This window comes from Emydura macquarii, unplaced genomic scaffold (assembly GCF_026122565.2).
Source record: "Emydura macquarii macquarii isolate MOO-44397 ecotype Brisbane River unplaced genomic scaffold, CSIRO-AGI_Emac_v2 contig_1253, whole genome shotgun sequence".
Classification (NCBI taxonomy): Eukaryota; Metazoa; Chordata; order Testudines; family Chelidae; genus Emydura; species Emydura macquarii.
The window spans coordinates 93,650,940-93,665,169 of record NW_027131390.1 but is presented as its reverse complement, the minus strand read 5'-3'; the positions used below and the strand labels follow the sequence as shown (position 1 = coordinate 93,665,169).

The 14,230-nt window shown below is 38.1% G+C and overlaps 1 protein-coding gene across 1 annotated transcript in view; it reads left to right on the top strand.

The window, feature by feature from the left end:
- Positions 1 to 11,645, top strand: part of THSD7B (thrombospondin type 1 domain containing 7B) — a 461,283-nt gene extending 449,638 nt beyond the window's left edge. Inside the window, exons 24-30 of the mRNA XM_067549515.1 lie at positions 3,986 to 4,145; positions 4,656 to 4,829; positions 4,929 to 5,024; positions 6,088 to 6,170; positions 8,029 to 8,221; positions 9,511 to 9,598; positions 10,477 to 11,645. Coding sequence (XP_067405616.1) covers positions 3,986 to 4,145; positions 4,656 to 4,829; positions 4,929 to 5,024; positions 6,088 to 6,170; positions 8,029 to 8,221; positions 9,511 to 9,598; positions 10,477 to 10,558 — 876 coding nt within the window. The 3' untranslated portion in view covers positions 10,559 to 11,645. The remainder of the gene's footprint in view (positions 1 to 3,985; positions 4,146 to 4,655; positions 4,830 to 4,928; positions 5,025 to 6,087; positions 6,171 to 8,028; positions 8,222 to 9,510; positions 9,599 to 10,476) is intronic.
- Positions 11,646 to 14,230: the final 2,585 nt, after the last annotated feature.

Below are 14,230 nucleotides of genomic sequence, written 5' to 3'. Positions count from 1 at the left end.
TGTTTTTCGCAGTTGTTCTGTTGCATAATGTACTGTATCAGTTTTGACTAACATGAAACCAGAAAATGTATTGTGAAAGTAGCCGTCACAGTTAAATAAACAAGATTCTTAATTATGAATAGTCTACAATATTTGTCTTTTCTATATTATGGGAGCCCTGGAAAATATTTCTCAGTCTTAGAGTCGTAACCATTTTAATCCTATGTTAGTTGATTTGGTGTGAATAATTACAGCTGTTTGCATGCTTAGAAGTAGAGACTGCCCCACTAAATGCCCTGCATTGCAGATTTTCACATTATTTAAGCCAGAGGGCAGTATTACCATCAATACTTGTGTCCTAAAAAAGAGGTGTTGAAATGCACTTCCGCTAGCAATAGTACCAGAACGCCCATCCAGCTCCCAGAGAAAAGTGCTGTAATGATGGTCCGGAGTGTTCCAGTGCAACTCGAGCCCTGATTACCACTGTCCATGAACCTGCATGCATCACACCATATTTCCAATTGTGCCAGGAGCAAACCTACAGCCTTCAAAGAGATGGGAAACCTTTTAGAATTAGTGAATATTCCCAGTGCTAAAGCAATAAGGTACATAAATGGTTTAGTAAATTAAAACTGGGTCTGAATGTTTTCCTCTGTGGCAGCCTGTCATAACCTGGATAAAAAAAGCATAAACAACATGAAGTATTAATCATTTTTATTATTTGGATACTAAAAGAACATGAGCCAAGTAGTTAGACATTAACGAAATATTTATCCAGGGCCTTAATATCATTTCATGTGATATGCATTTAATGCCAAATTTCCAAAGGTATTTAGGCTTCTAAAGGGGCAGATAGGCTCTGAATGGGATTTTCAAAAGTGCCTAACTTTCATTATTTGGGAGTTAGGTGCATAGACACTTTTGACAATTCTACTAAGCACCTATCTAGATCATTAGCTGCCTAATACCAAATCTGCCCACAAAGTCTGATCATGCAGCCTTTTCCTCACAACGGAGAACACACCCAAATAAGCACTCACTGATGTGGGAAAGTGTTGCCCAATCAGGCCCTTAATTAACAACTCTTTTCCCTCAGGAGAGAGAACATTTACCATGCAGACCTTATTCTCGGGAGATATGTATATCTGATAACCTATTCAGGGATCTTCTTCCTGTTGTTCAGTTTGGGCCCATTACTGATATCCAACTCTGGCAAACTCCCACTGAACCCAACCGGATGGTTGGGACTTCAGAAATGGGTCCTATGTAATTTTAGGAGGAGAATAGGGACCAGTATTATGCTCCTGCATCATTTATGCCCCACACATGGCAAAAACAAAAAACCAGGCATCCCCTTTCCACTGTAAATGGAATCAGGACCTTTAAAAAAATACGAGGATCCCTGTCTCTTAGGGAGGTTAGGTTAGGTTCAGTCATTTATAGAACAAATGGCCAATCTTAAATAATAAACAGAGATCATTATTAAAAAGTTATCATTCATCACATTGTAGTATCTGAGATACAGTAGCTATTTCCTATTCCAAATACAGGGAAATCCAAGGGTATCACAGCATAGTAATTGTGTTGATAAATGTTGACTTTATAGTGAAGACCACTGTATTAGAGGTATTATTGTCAGCAAGAATAAGTATCTTTTTAGTCCTCTTCAATACCTATTAGTCATTTCCTTGTGCTATTCCTTTGAGTTTGAAATATACTTTAGTTTGATTAGTTCGATCTGTCTTTCCAGAGAGTTCTTTCAACATCATATTCTGTCTCCACCAGTAATTTCTAGGAACTCTAACCCAGTTTGTCAGTTAAATGAGCTATTCATGCACCATTAATCCAGGTCTGCAACAGAGGCATCTGCAGTGAAACAGTAATTTAGAATAGTAAGTAACATGCAGACTAGATTGAAACACAATGCTGAAAACTTAATGTCTAGCTGCAAACTGTAAATATGCACTAATACTTCGCTTAGACACTTGATTACCAACAGCTTTAAATCCAACTAGTTATGGTTCCATTTATATTTCACTACCTGTCAGTGAGGAAGTGCAGAGAAAATGAGAAAGAGATGGCATGAATATGGGAGAGCCAGTCTTGAGATTCTTGCTACCAAGTCCAGCACTGAATAAATATACTTGGGTAGCCCTTTGGGTCTGTGAATGAGGTCTATTATTTTCAAAGAATCTACTGCCAAGCAATCCAGGGAAGCACTTCCCACAGCCTCATAAAAGCAGTGTTTTATCTCCTACCTTGAGTTTTTATTAACAGAGTTTTATAAAATTCTCATTTCCATAAGGCTCAAGTTGCATATACATAATATAATAAACATAACATCATTACAAGTCCACAGCTTTAAAAAGAGAACAAAACACCCCATCACCTACAACAGCCATATCTCGCCTTGAATTCCTCCTGCACAGTCACTGGGGTAATGTACTTTGCTTCACTTCCTTGTCCCAGCTGTTTAACAACTATGGTCAATTCTATCCTAGAGGTGACTACATTTTAGTGCAGGCTGAAGTAATTTCTGTATATGACATGGTTGATCATGTCATTGATGCCCAGTCCCCGATAGGGCAGTGTGGAGCGACATCTACCACCATCCACCTGCCCTGACCTCAAGAAGTTCCTGACAGTTTTCTTCCTCAGCTCTTCAACTCTACAGAAATCCTTCTGGTTCATAGGGGTAGTAAGAACACTGATGTACGCTCTTCAGGCATGCAGTACACCTCCCCTTATAGTCCTTCCAGATCTGCTGATCAGTGCATGGGGGAAGGAACCTGGTACTGTCCTCCTGCCCAATCACAGCTGCTTCAGAAAAGTGCAAGGAGGAGGTTTCCTTTTTCCCTTCCCCCAAACCTTGCACACCTGCAGAGGAGGTGGGCACAATCTAGTTATGTAGGCCTGGATCCACAAAGGGCCTTAGACATTGCAATACTCAGGGTCATAGCACCTGATTTTTGGGCATCTAGAAAATCACAGGAACAACAATGTGATCTACAAAACCTGAGTTAGGCACCTAGATTACCTATACAATGAATCAGGAGAGAGAATCACCAAAGAAATGTGATCCACAAAACCAGCATGCTGAGCCAGGTACCGGCTAAACTACCCAATGGGAGATGTCGATGAGGGGCTGTGACCTAAACCCTGCATTACTCACCGAGAGAGGCACCTGAGTCCAGGCTGCAGGAAGTCTGCTAGCAAGTCACGAATGGGAATTCCTCTCCTGGAGTCAGGCAGCACAGTTGCCAAAGACATTCTTGCAAGAATGAGTTGGGTCCCTGTCTTGCTCCACACAAAATGATGGAGGGAGGAAGTGCTGCTGCCATCACGGCCCAGCTTATACCTCTTAGCCAGACTATCCCATAGCCAGTTGTTAGTGTACTCACCTGGGACCTGGAGACCTCGGTTCAACTCCTGCCCCTGCTGGAGGGAGAGGTAAGGATTTAAACAGGGATCTCCCACCTCTCAAAAGAGTGCTCTAACCTCTGAGCTAGGGGATGTTCTGATATGGGGATCCTTCAGTCTTTCCTGCTGACGTTGTTCCACAGTGGAGGAATAATGACATAGTGATGGGAGCTGGGGAATTGGCTCCTGGTTCTCCCCACCCCCATCCCCATAGAGTGAGACCTACCCCAGTAGGTGGTCTAGCATGAGGAAGCAGTGTGCGTGCACATAGGCAGAAACTTAGGTGCTGTGAGGGATCTTTTATCTTGAAAACTTAGGTGCTAAGTGAGTTTAGCATCTAAGCAGGGTTTGACAGGAGTTTTATGGATTGCAGTGGAGCCTAAAAACCAGGATATGTGTGCCTAAACCCCAGATTTAGCTGCTTAAGTCTGGGGTTTAGGCACCTAAATACCTTTGTGGATTGGGACCATAGTCTGTAAAGCACTTTGAGAGTTTTCTGGGTGGAAGTGCTATATAAATTCACTTAGTTATTTTTTATTTGATTATTGTTTAAGTTAGGATCATGTATCTTTGTTATCTCTTATAGGGTGGACAATGTGGAGAAGGATTCCAAGTCCGTAACCTCACATGTATGGTTCATGATGCCTCTATGTCTGTTCCATCCAAGCAAGTAGAAAATGCATTGTGTGGAGAGCTGCCATCAAAAGACAATGCACTAAAACTACCATGTTCTGTGCCTTGCCCAGGTAAATTCTTCTGAGATGGTGTGGTAGACTTCAGAGCGGGTAAGCTCCTGGGGGGCAGAGATCCCTTTGTAATTTGAACAATCACAACTAGTATCATAAATCAAATTACTATTTATTATTTGCCTTTCAGTCAGGGTCAGGGCCCTGTTGATTTAATACAAGTACACAAGAATCTACAGCCCACAAATGGCTTTAATATAATCCAAGACAAGACACAGCAGACTTTCTGCCAAGCAATTGGAGAACACATAGGACAGAAAATGAAAGTGACAGTAATAAGAATATGTGATTCTACAGACTAGCTATGTGTTCAATCTGATGGTTCTAGATCTTTTGAAAGAGGTTTTCCTTTATTTTGCAGTTATTGATCCAATACGATACAAAAGTAACCGAAGAAGCCATACTAGTGGGTTATAATTGGCATTATTTCCAAAAGACTTGCGGTACGTTTAAACTGTCTTTTGAGGCTGTCTCCTTCGGCTAACAGTATTTTATTCTTTTGACATGTAGGTGATTGCCATTTGACAGGCTGGTCAGAGTGGAGCTCTTGTGAGCTAACGTGTATTGACGGCAGGAGCTTTGAGACCACTGGTCGCCAGTCTCGATCAAGAACATTTATCATTCAGTCTTTTGAAAACCAAGACAGCTGTCCTGAGCAAGTTTTGGAGACACGGCCTTGTTCAGGTATTGAAGTCACAGGCGTTGGCTTTATTTCAGTCAATGGTTTATGTTTTTGTAGTTCTGTGAAGATTAAATGATGCTGTTTTCTCGTTGAAATTGTAGGAGGGAAATGTTATAATTATGCCTGGAAAACCAGCCTTTGGAGAGATAATTATCGTACAGTGTGGTGCCAGCGTTCAGATGGGGTAAATGTCACGGGTAAGTCTACAAAGCCTGGAACACAGTGTGAAAGCTTATCTGAGAATTAGTAGGTTTAGCATGGAAGGAAAATGTAAAGAGATTATAAAATTATGTGAAACTTTGAAAGAAATAAAAAACATTTTAGTTGATTTTGGACATAGATTGCACAAAGTCCAGTTTGGATTGTCTGATTAGGTCCTTTCAGTGATGACATATGTGTGTTTAAATTTAGCTAGGAAACACAGGTATGAATTCATCAACTTTGTTAGCAGATCATAGTTACAAATAAAATGTAAATGAGATAATCTGGCCAATTTATGCTCGCGTTTTGTTGGTGATTCAAACACAAGTGAAGTATGAACTCACTAAAAAGGCCTGAGTGGGCCAGTTTGTACGTTCATTATCAGTGTGAGCCTTATGTAATTTTAGAGTAAAAAGGATAAATCACATGGGTGATTGCAGATTCTGCAGTTCTTCTTCCCTTCTGTGCACCAGAAAGTTTCATCCACTCACCCCTCCGCCTATAGAAAAGCATACTCTATGGTGAGCACTTCTGGGCTCAGTGCCTTGGTCACCCCCAATGGTTTGCTTGTCCCTAGGATCTCTTTCTGATTATATAAATAAAGAAATAAGTAGACATGAAAATAGAAATCTTCCACCCCACTCCTGAGTATAATGATTTTTTTTAAAGTTGCACAACAAACATTAGCTGCAAGGATAGCAAAGTAGTTAAAGGAACTGGTTCACCTTTTCCATATTCAGATGAAAGCTTACAGCAGTACGAGGAGAAGTGGCCATGAAGATTAGACACCGGTGTGGGCTGCAGGAAATCTGAGTTCAATTTGCCAGACTTCCTGTGTGGCCTTGGGAAAGTCACTTACTAGTTCCCTACCTTGTGAAGCTAAATTAACGGAGTCAGACAGAGCTACTGTGATGATGAGCTGCATAGAAAGCCATATAAATAAATTAAAAACTACGCCGAAAAATGTTTTTCAACCACAGCAAGTTGAGCATTAATATTTGTCCAAACGTTATAAAATGTATCCTTGAAAGTATTTGGTGATGAGAATTTCTTTTGCAGGAGGTTGTTCTGTTCAGACCCAGCCTGCTGAAACCAGACACTGCAATCCAGAATGCAAAAAACCATTCTCTTACTGCACCCAGGTAATTGGTTGCTGCAGACATTTTAGGAATTAATACTGTGGAGTCTATTATGTTATCTTCAACATCTTAAAAGGATTCTAACCCCTCTGAACAATAGTTGGTGTGCACATGACACAACCTAGAGATGATTCTGGGAATTTATGTTTAAGATTTAGATCCTAAAAGGAAAAGTAAACTTGTTATAGACATGCAAAATCCTAGCTGGGTTGATAGTGTTACATTTTCTATTTGCTTTTTAATTAAGATCTCTTCTGAATCTCTGACATATTTTAGTTTTTGTGCGCTGTCATTTCTCTCTGGCATACAGACAGAGGCAGACTGTAGATATGGGAGGTCTGGAACTTCTTTAAAAATGGGACTGCTCCGTTTCTACTCCCTGGGTGGGGACAGAGAAAGCTAAGAGGAGGCAGTGACATAGCCCTACAGCTTACAGAGTCAGGCTGGTGGATGGGAGCAAACGACTCATCCTAGAGAGGTGGTGTAGTAGGCACATTCCCCTGCCCACTGGGGGCTCTGCAAGGCATCCTGAGGTAGGATGTTTGCCCTGAGGTGGTTTGGCTCCATGCCATCCCTTGCTTTGGGGTATGCCTAATGGCCATGATCTAGCCTGACCTAAACAAAGAGCAGTGCTGGTGTGGCCCTGTTGGTCCCAGGATATTACAGAGGCAAGGTGGGTGAGGTAATATCTTTTTTCTCTCACCAACAGAAGTTGGTCCAATAAAAGGTATTATCTCAGCCACCTTGTCTCTAATAAACAAAAAGCAGCATTTTCAAACTTGGGTGTCTTGTTCAGGCACCTAAAATGGTGTGATTTCCAGAGATGCTGGGCATCTGCAACAGCTACTGATGTCAACAGGGGTAGCAGGTGCTGAGCACGTGTGAAATGAGGCCACTTCCGTAGGGGCCTGATTGAAAGCCCATTGCAGCCTTTGGGCAGACTGTTGACATCAGTGGGCTTTGAATCAAGCCCTAGGTGCTTAACTCTAAACGTTGCGCTTTGAAAATGTTCCCATGTTGTTGGTTTTTTTCCTTTAAGTTCATGATAGTTTCTCAGCCTTAACTCCAAATTAACACACTCACTTTTTGTCTGAAAATATATAGCTGGGGTTGGGTAAGCAGTTCTGTAAACAGGCACAATGGGTGAAATCCTGGTCCCAGTGAAGTCCATAGCAAACCTTCCATTGACTTCAGTGGGGCCAAGATTTCATCTGTTATCTTTGGTCTCATCATCTGTATTTTGTAAGCCCGGTCTCTGTGGGTTGTCCTTTTATCTAGCTCTGATATTCTAGTTTTGCTGCTGTTGAAATTAATAAAATATTTTACTTCAAATATTTTTTGATTGGGAAAATATACTGTGTACTTGGGCCTTTCACTATCTGTGTGCATAGCGTAAGACATTTATATTTCTGAGAATATAAATATAAGCATGTCACAGAATACTTGGGGGGGGGGTGGGGAGGGGGACCAGAAAAATATCACAAATTTCCTTGGCATGCTTAGTAGGATTCATTACCTAAATAACTAAAATAAATCATCAAAGTTGAACTGGGGAAATACTTTTCAATGTACTGTAGTTTTAAGTGTAAAAAAGTCAACATAGACACAGTTTTCCTTTCTACTTATTTTCTCTGCTAAAAATAATGACTTTGTACACCAGTAGACCATTGTCTAGTGAGAATATCTCCCACAATGTCATTGTAACTATCCCTGATTCACTGGACTTGTTTTGATATAAGGTTAACCTGATGAACGCACATGCAGTAGGTACTGACAGTTTAAACATGGTCCACCTGGAATTAGTACTGTGCGGTCAGAATGTACTATTTGGTTTAATACTAAATAAATATTTGTTGCTTAGAGTGGAGTCTGCAGTTGTGAGAGAGGATATACAGAAATAATGAGATCAAATGGTTTCCTGGATTACTGCATGAAGGTACCAGGTCTGGAAGATAAGAAAGCTGATGTTAAAACCACAGCTGGAAAGAATAAACCTGTCAACTCAAAAATGCATGACATTTTCAAAGGATGGTCTATTCAGCCTTTTAATCCAGGTAAAAAAAAAAATTGGAATAGAAAGAAGGCATAACTTTTCTCTGTAGAAGTAATGCTTTGTAAATCTTAAAATCAAAAATTGTGTAGGAGAGTTTAAATTGTGAGGCAATGTGCTAGTTTGTACTCTACTTTTATTCCTTCACTGTCATATCCAGCATAATCATAATTTATTGTGCTGAGACTGAATAATAATAGAGACTGATATGAAGCAGTAATGTTTGGCAAAAGCACCACCATACGGAATTCTTGGAGCTTCTTGGAATCACATCTAGCTATTAACTAGTGATGTTCTACAAATGTTATGCTTGGTACCAGGGAAAGACACCTTGCATCATTAGCATTTCAAAAGGTCTTAAAGCAGAAAGTCGTCTTATAGGTTTCATGACTAGAGACAGATTTGATTAATCATGTGTTGTCATGTTTTGAAAGGATTTGAAAAAAATAGTCCAATGAATAGACAGACAAACTGGATTTCGTTAAGAAGGGTTTAACCAGAAGAAAGAGATGATATATTAGGTTGTGATTCCTGTAGAGTGCAAGGCATACATTAGTTCTAGAGCTTGATGAAAATCAGAAAGTCTATATCACAGGACAATCCAATATGTTGACATTTGTTGTCATCTGGAATTTGAACCAAAAAGCAAATTTGATTCAGAAACGTCAGTGTTTTATTTTGACATTTTTGTTCAAAAGGAAATTTTTCAATATTCTCGAATTAAAATGTTTCTGTTTGGGTCAGCTCGATATTGAACTGTGTCCACCTGAGCTGCCACTGTGCCTCATGTAAGCTGTAGTTAAGGTGACCTTTCCCCCCATTATCTTCTGTGGACTGGACTCCCCATCTTGACTACTTCTCCCATGATGCACTGTGGTCATCTGGCTCCTGTGATACTCCACAGCAGGTCAGAAAGAGGGGAAACTGTGTTCCTATTTGGGATGACCTGACCCGAAACAAAATATTTCATTTTGATTTTTACATTAATAAAATCAAAAAAAAATTCAGCAAAATTAAATTTTGCTGCAGAAAATTTAGATTTTTCAGAAACCAAATTTTTTTTTAACCAAAAACCAGTTCCACAGAAAATTCTCAATCAGCTCTGGTTAGCTCCTGGTGCCAGTTTACTGTCAGTAATCTTACTAATATTATTCTTGTGTTAAGACATAATGCGGTCATTCTCTTTATATTTAGACTGGTAAGAATTAGAAATATTAATAAAATAAAGCTTAATAAATGTGATCTGTATTCTGTCTCCTCTCCCCTCCCCCACGCCAATGTAATTTAAAATAGATGGTAGACTTAAGATCTGGGTGTATGGAGTATCAGCTGGTGGTTTTCTAATCATATTTTTCCTGATTTTTACATCATATCTTGTTTGGTAAGTACTCTGTGTTTTGTTTTTACTTAAGTAATTTGAAATTCATTGCAGAGTCAAATGCATCAATGATATAACTGAATTAAAACAGATATAAATTTGGCCCCATTGTATTACAATAGTTTAGCCCATGGGTTAGATTAATTTAGAACTGTCAAAAATGCTAATTCTGCAAAAAGCTGCTCTAACCTGCATCACAACTGTGTAGAGAATCAGCAGCCATAACTGTATCCCTGACAGCTTGACCATTCTGCTGTGTCCAAAATCTAGCCCATATATATTTCTCTTGTTCTGCTTTTTTTAATCTAGGAATGTATGTATTATATAACAGGATCTGTGTTTGTTAGGAATTTTGGTGCAAGCTACTTTTTTTATGAAAGTCATATCTACCCATTATTTGTGACCTCACAGGTTGAGAATATAGAGATGCGCTTAGGAATATGACATCACAAATATAACTTTATGACATCCCTTGAGGAATAAGGAAGAGTTTATATAATTCTCCGTAACAATAAAAATTTCAGCCTTTATGCAATAAAAAAGAGAGGAAAGAAATGAGGATATCTGAGATACAGGCAGAATTGTTTCTAAATTGATGTTTCAGTTTTTCTGTGAGGTTTAGGTGCTCTTTATTGCTTCTGCTTTATGTACAGATTATGAATAAAGATTATATATTTTTCAAATGACACCTTAACCTGCACTCTATACTCAGGTGATAAATACAGAAACAGCCCCATTACCCGTTTTCTTATATGTTCCTTTAGTTATCATGTAATTGCAAATAGAAATAGCTAGAGCGTTAAGTTATATATTTTTAGGGTTTCAATTGGTATCTCAATTCACATTTTTGATTTCTGAAGCATGTTTCATTTTTCTTTCAGCAAAAAACCAAAACAGCATCAAAATACTCCTCCACAACAGAAGCCTCTGACCTTAGCATATGATGGAGACATAGACATGTAACTTAAAAGAAATCCAAATGTTGACTTCAACTGCCTTAACTGATTACTCTTTTTGTAACTTTCAGACTCCTCAGTTTTTTGAGGAATCGCTTGACGTGTAATATACCGGGCAGAATATAAATATTGCAAATGTAGAATTTTGCCTCTGGTTTATTTAAGAAATGGAGGCAATGACCTTTAGATCTTGTGAATTTTTTTCCGAGGGACCTGAAAATGCATCTCTTCCTGTTTGACAATAGGAATAAAAAAAATTGAGAATTTTTTTAATAAGATTTACCTTTAAAAAAAGAAAAAAAAAGCAACAAAAAAAAAGCATGACAATCCTATGGAAAACGTGACATTCAATGTAAATGACAAGTTTGACCCTGCATCATTATGCACTATATTAGTGCAGAGTTCTTTATTCTGCACATATTTCAACAATGAATTTTCTAGTGTTTACATTTAGTTCAAAAGACTTTAAAGCTGGATTGTGTATTTTGAGAAATGCAAAGAAGAATGTGTTGAAATAACTGGAATTCTCTGGGTTTTTAAAGTTAGTGATTTCTTATGCTGTTTTCTAGTCTGGAATATGATTTTGCTGCATTTCCATCAATAGGACAGAATAAGGATTGTTTAAATTCACAGCACAAGAAGTGATATAGGTGGTTTCTTAACTGAATATGTTTTTTAAAGAGATGAGTAAATAGATGTTTTGATGACTGGGTAGAGCATTTGATTGTTTAAAAATGTATTTTAAATTAGATCAAACCATGTAGATACATTTTGGCCATTTTAAATTGTAATTCAGTTTAATTACTACAAACTCTGCTTTTGTAATTTGAATTTTCTTATCTGAAATATTTATAAATTCTTTTTTGAATTTAATTATCTGACCTCATTTAATATACATCTAACACAACTACTGTTTGTAGAAGGTTTTGCTTTTTTAAATGTTTGAAAAATACTGAAAAGTTACTATTGTAAACATCTCGGGAACATTTGAAGAAGATAAGTGTTTGTAATAGTATGTGTTGCAAGTAAGAAAGTGCCATCTTGTGGTATTGATGTGTATTTATAAGCAAATAAAATGCTAAAGAGACTGAGAATTTTGCTCCCAATATATTGAATTAAATGTGTGTTAAGGACTTTCATTTTGGCCCTTCAGTATGCCAATCACATTCTATGTTGCCAGGTGAAAACCCTGAATAGTCCAAAGTTTTCACCTGAGTATCTGGACACTGTCACATCCTGGTCAGAACATGGAGTTTTTCTCCCATCGAAAATGTTGACAAAAACAACAACAACAAATTATTATTATAATTTGTCAAAAAATTATAACTTTTCAGTGAAAAATTGAAAATAAAATATATTCAGCCAAAAACAAAAAAGCTTTTGATTGCAAACTGAAAATTTTGATTCAGAAATGATGCTGTGAAGTCTCATGGCAGTTTTCATTCAGGTCTCTCATGCCCCCTGAGTCATCCTGGCCAGAATACATTTCCCATGATGCAGCCCAAGCTTCCTTCTCATGGAAATACCACAGTGCATCATGGGAGGCACAGAGGAGAATGGGGGAATAAGAGTTGCAAACTACAGCTCCCCATGAGATACTGCAGTGACATTTCCTGATAGAAATATTTTGTGTTTTTGATTTTAAAAGTTCAAATTTTGAGCAGAAGGCAGACATTTTATGCAAAATAATATTTTTAGGGGAAAATTCAGTTTCTGTTGAAAAACAACTTTGACAGAAAATTTTCAACTGGCCCTACTGTCTAGTCTAGAGCTATTGAGAGTGTTGAAAATAGGCCCCATTGTTCAGTAATAGTTGGGGCCTAAGATTTTTGTGACAATATTACCTTATGTAGAACTGTGAATGGGATATACCGAGTAATATGTTTCAAGAGAAGGAAGAGCATAAACTGGTGAAAGCCCATGTTTTTATTTTTAATAGAAAGTTGAATGCCAAAATGTTACAATAATTTTCTGTGGGAAAGGTGCGGCAGAATGGTTCACAGAGGAGTGTGAGGGAACAAATCTAATTAAACAAGCTGATAAGAAAAACAGTGGAGTGGGAAAGTCAGTGTAGAAAAAAAATCAGCAACTGCAGATCTTGGTTGCTGCCCTCACCATGAGTGTTGTAGTGCATCTTGAATTACAGGTCAATCTGCGATGCTTCATTCTCTCCATGGTCATTGCTCTCCAATGAATATATGGGTTTTTTTCAATTGTAGGTCCTTGCTTTTCAACCACAATTGGTAACATCTGCTGTAAATGATCAATGTATTCACTGTTCCACTATGAAATATTAACCCAGAAAGGCAAAGAATAGATAAGAGATCAGTTGCTTGTCCTTATTGGTTTGTCTTCAGTTCACAAATATTGTGTGAGCTGGTGTTATACCAATTCATAGGCAACCTGTGGTTTGGAAGATGATTATTCTGCAGTTTAATAAACTGATCAGAACAGAAAGCTGCTTGTTAGAGTGTGCGTTCCTTATTTACAGTGTCACAACATATATTCAGGAGTTTGTAACCAATTAACTCCTTTGACTTCTGTGCTACAACACTGTGGTTAAGGTCACTGCTTTCAAAGACAACCAATAATGAAATAAATCATTTCCATATTTAACAGCAGTTACTAATATTACATAGATTTTAAAACTGGAAAGGACCATTATGATATTCTAGTTTGACCTCCTGCACAACGTCAAGTGATTATTGCATCTAGTCCAACAAATTGTTGTATTAGACTGTGGAACTCATAGCCACATGAGGTTATTGTGGCCAAGAACTTAACAAGATTGAAAAAGGGGACTGGATATTTATAATGATATCCAAAGTTTTCCAAATTTATGATGATTTTGGAAGGGCTATTAAACCTCTTGCTTTAGGATTTACACCAACTTCTAAGTACTGGAAACTGGGTGAAACCTAATGTGGGACATGGAGGGGCAAATTACCAAACCTCTGTCTGCTGCACCTTCCTCTGAAGCGCCTAGTTGCTGGCCACTGTCATAGACAGGATATTGAACTAGATGCACCTTGGATCTGATCCAGTCTGACAATTCCCATATTCATGACTAGGCCATATCTCTAGGAAATACATCCAATCTTGATTTAAAGTCTTCAGATAAGGGAGAATTTACGATATCCCTTGGTAATCTACTACAGTGGTGTTATCCTGACTGTTAAAAATTAATTTTGAGTTTACTGTGTCATATTTCCAGTTTGAACATTGTTGACTTCAGCTTCGAACACTGGATCTTTTCGGTTGATGCGTCTCCCTCTATTTTATTGCTGTTATACATGCTTAAGACCTCACTCTGAAAGTATTTTAGACCAACATTTTCTCAGATAAAGTACCACTGTGTTCCTTTCAAAGAACACAGGATAGGAAAAGTGAATCACACATGAGGCAATAGAATACAAAAGCCAGATTGTCAAGAATCTTATCTGTGCAACTGTGAATCTTATATACATGCACAGCTACATCAGTTGCCCGCATAAATAGGGCATTTGAATGCACAAATGCTGCATTTGTGCATTTAACCTGGCCGAAGCATATTGAAAACCTGGCCCTTTATGCAGTTTAAACCATACAATAAAATGAAACTATACTGTGCCTTGAAAAATAACGTGTGGGGGGGTGAAATCCTGGCCCCATTAAAGTTAATGGCTGTTTTGACATTACC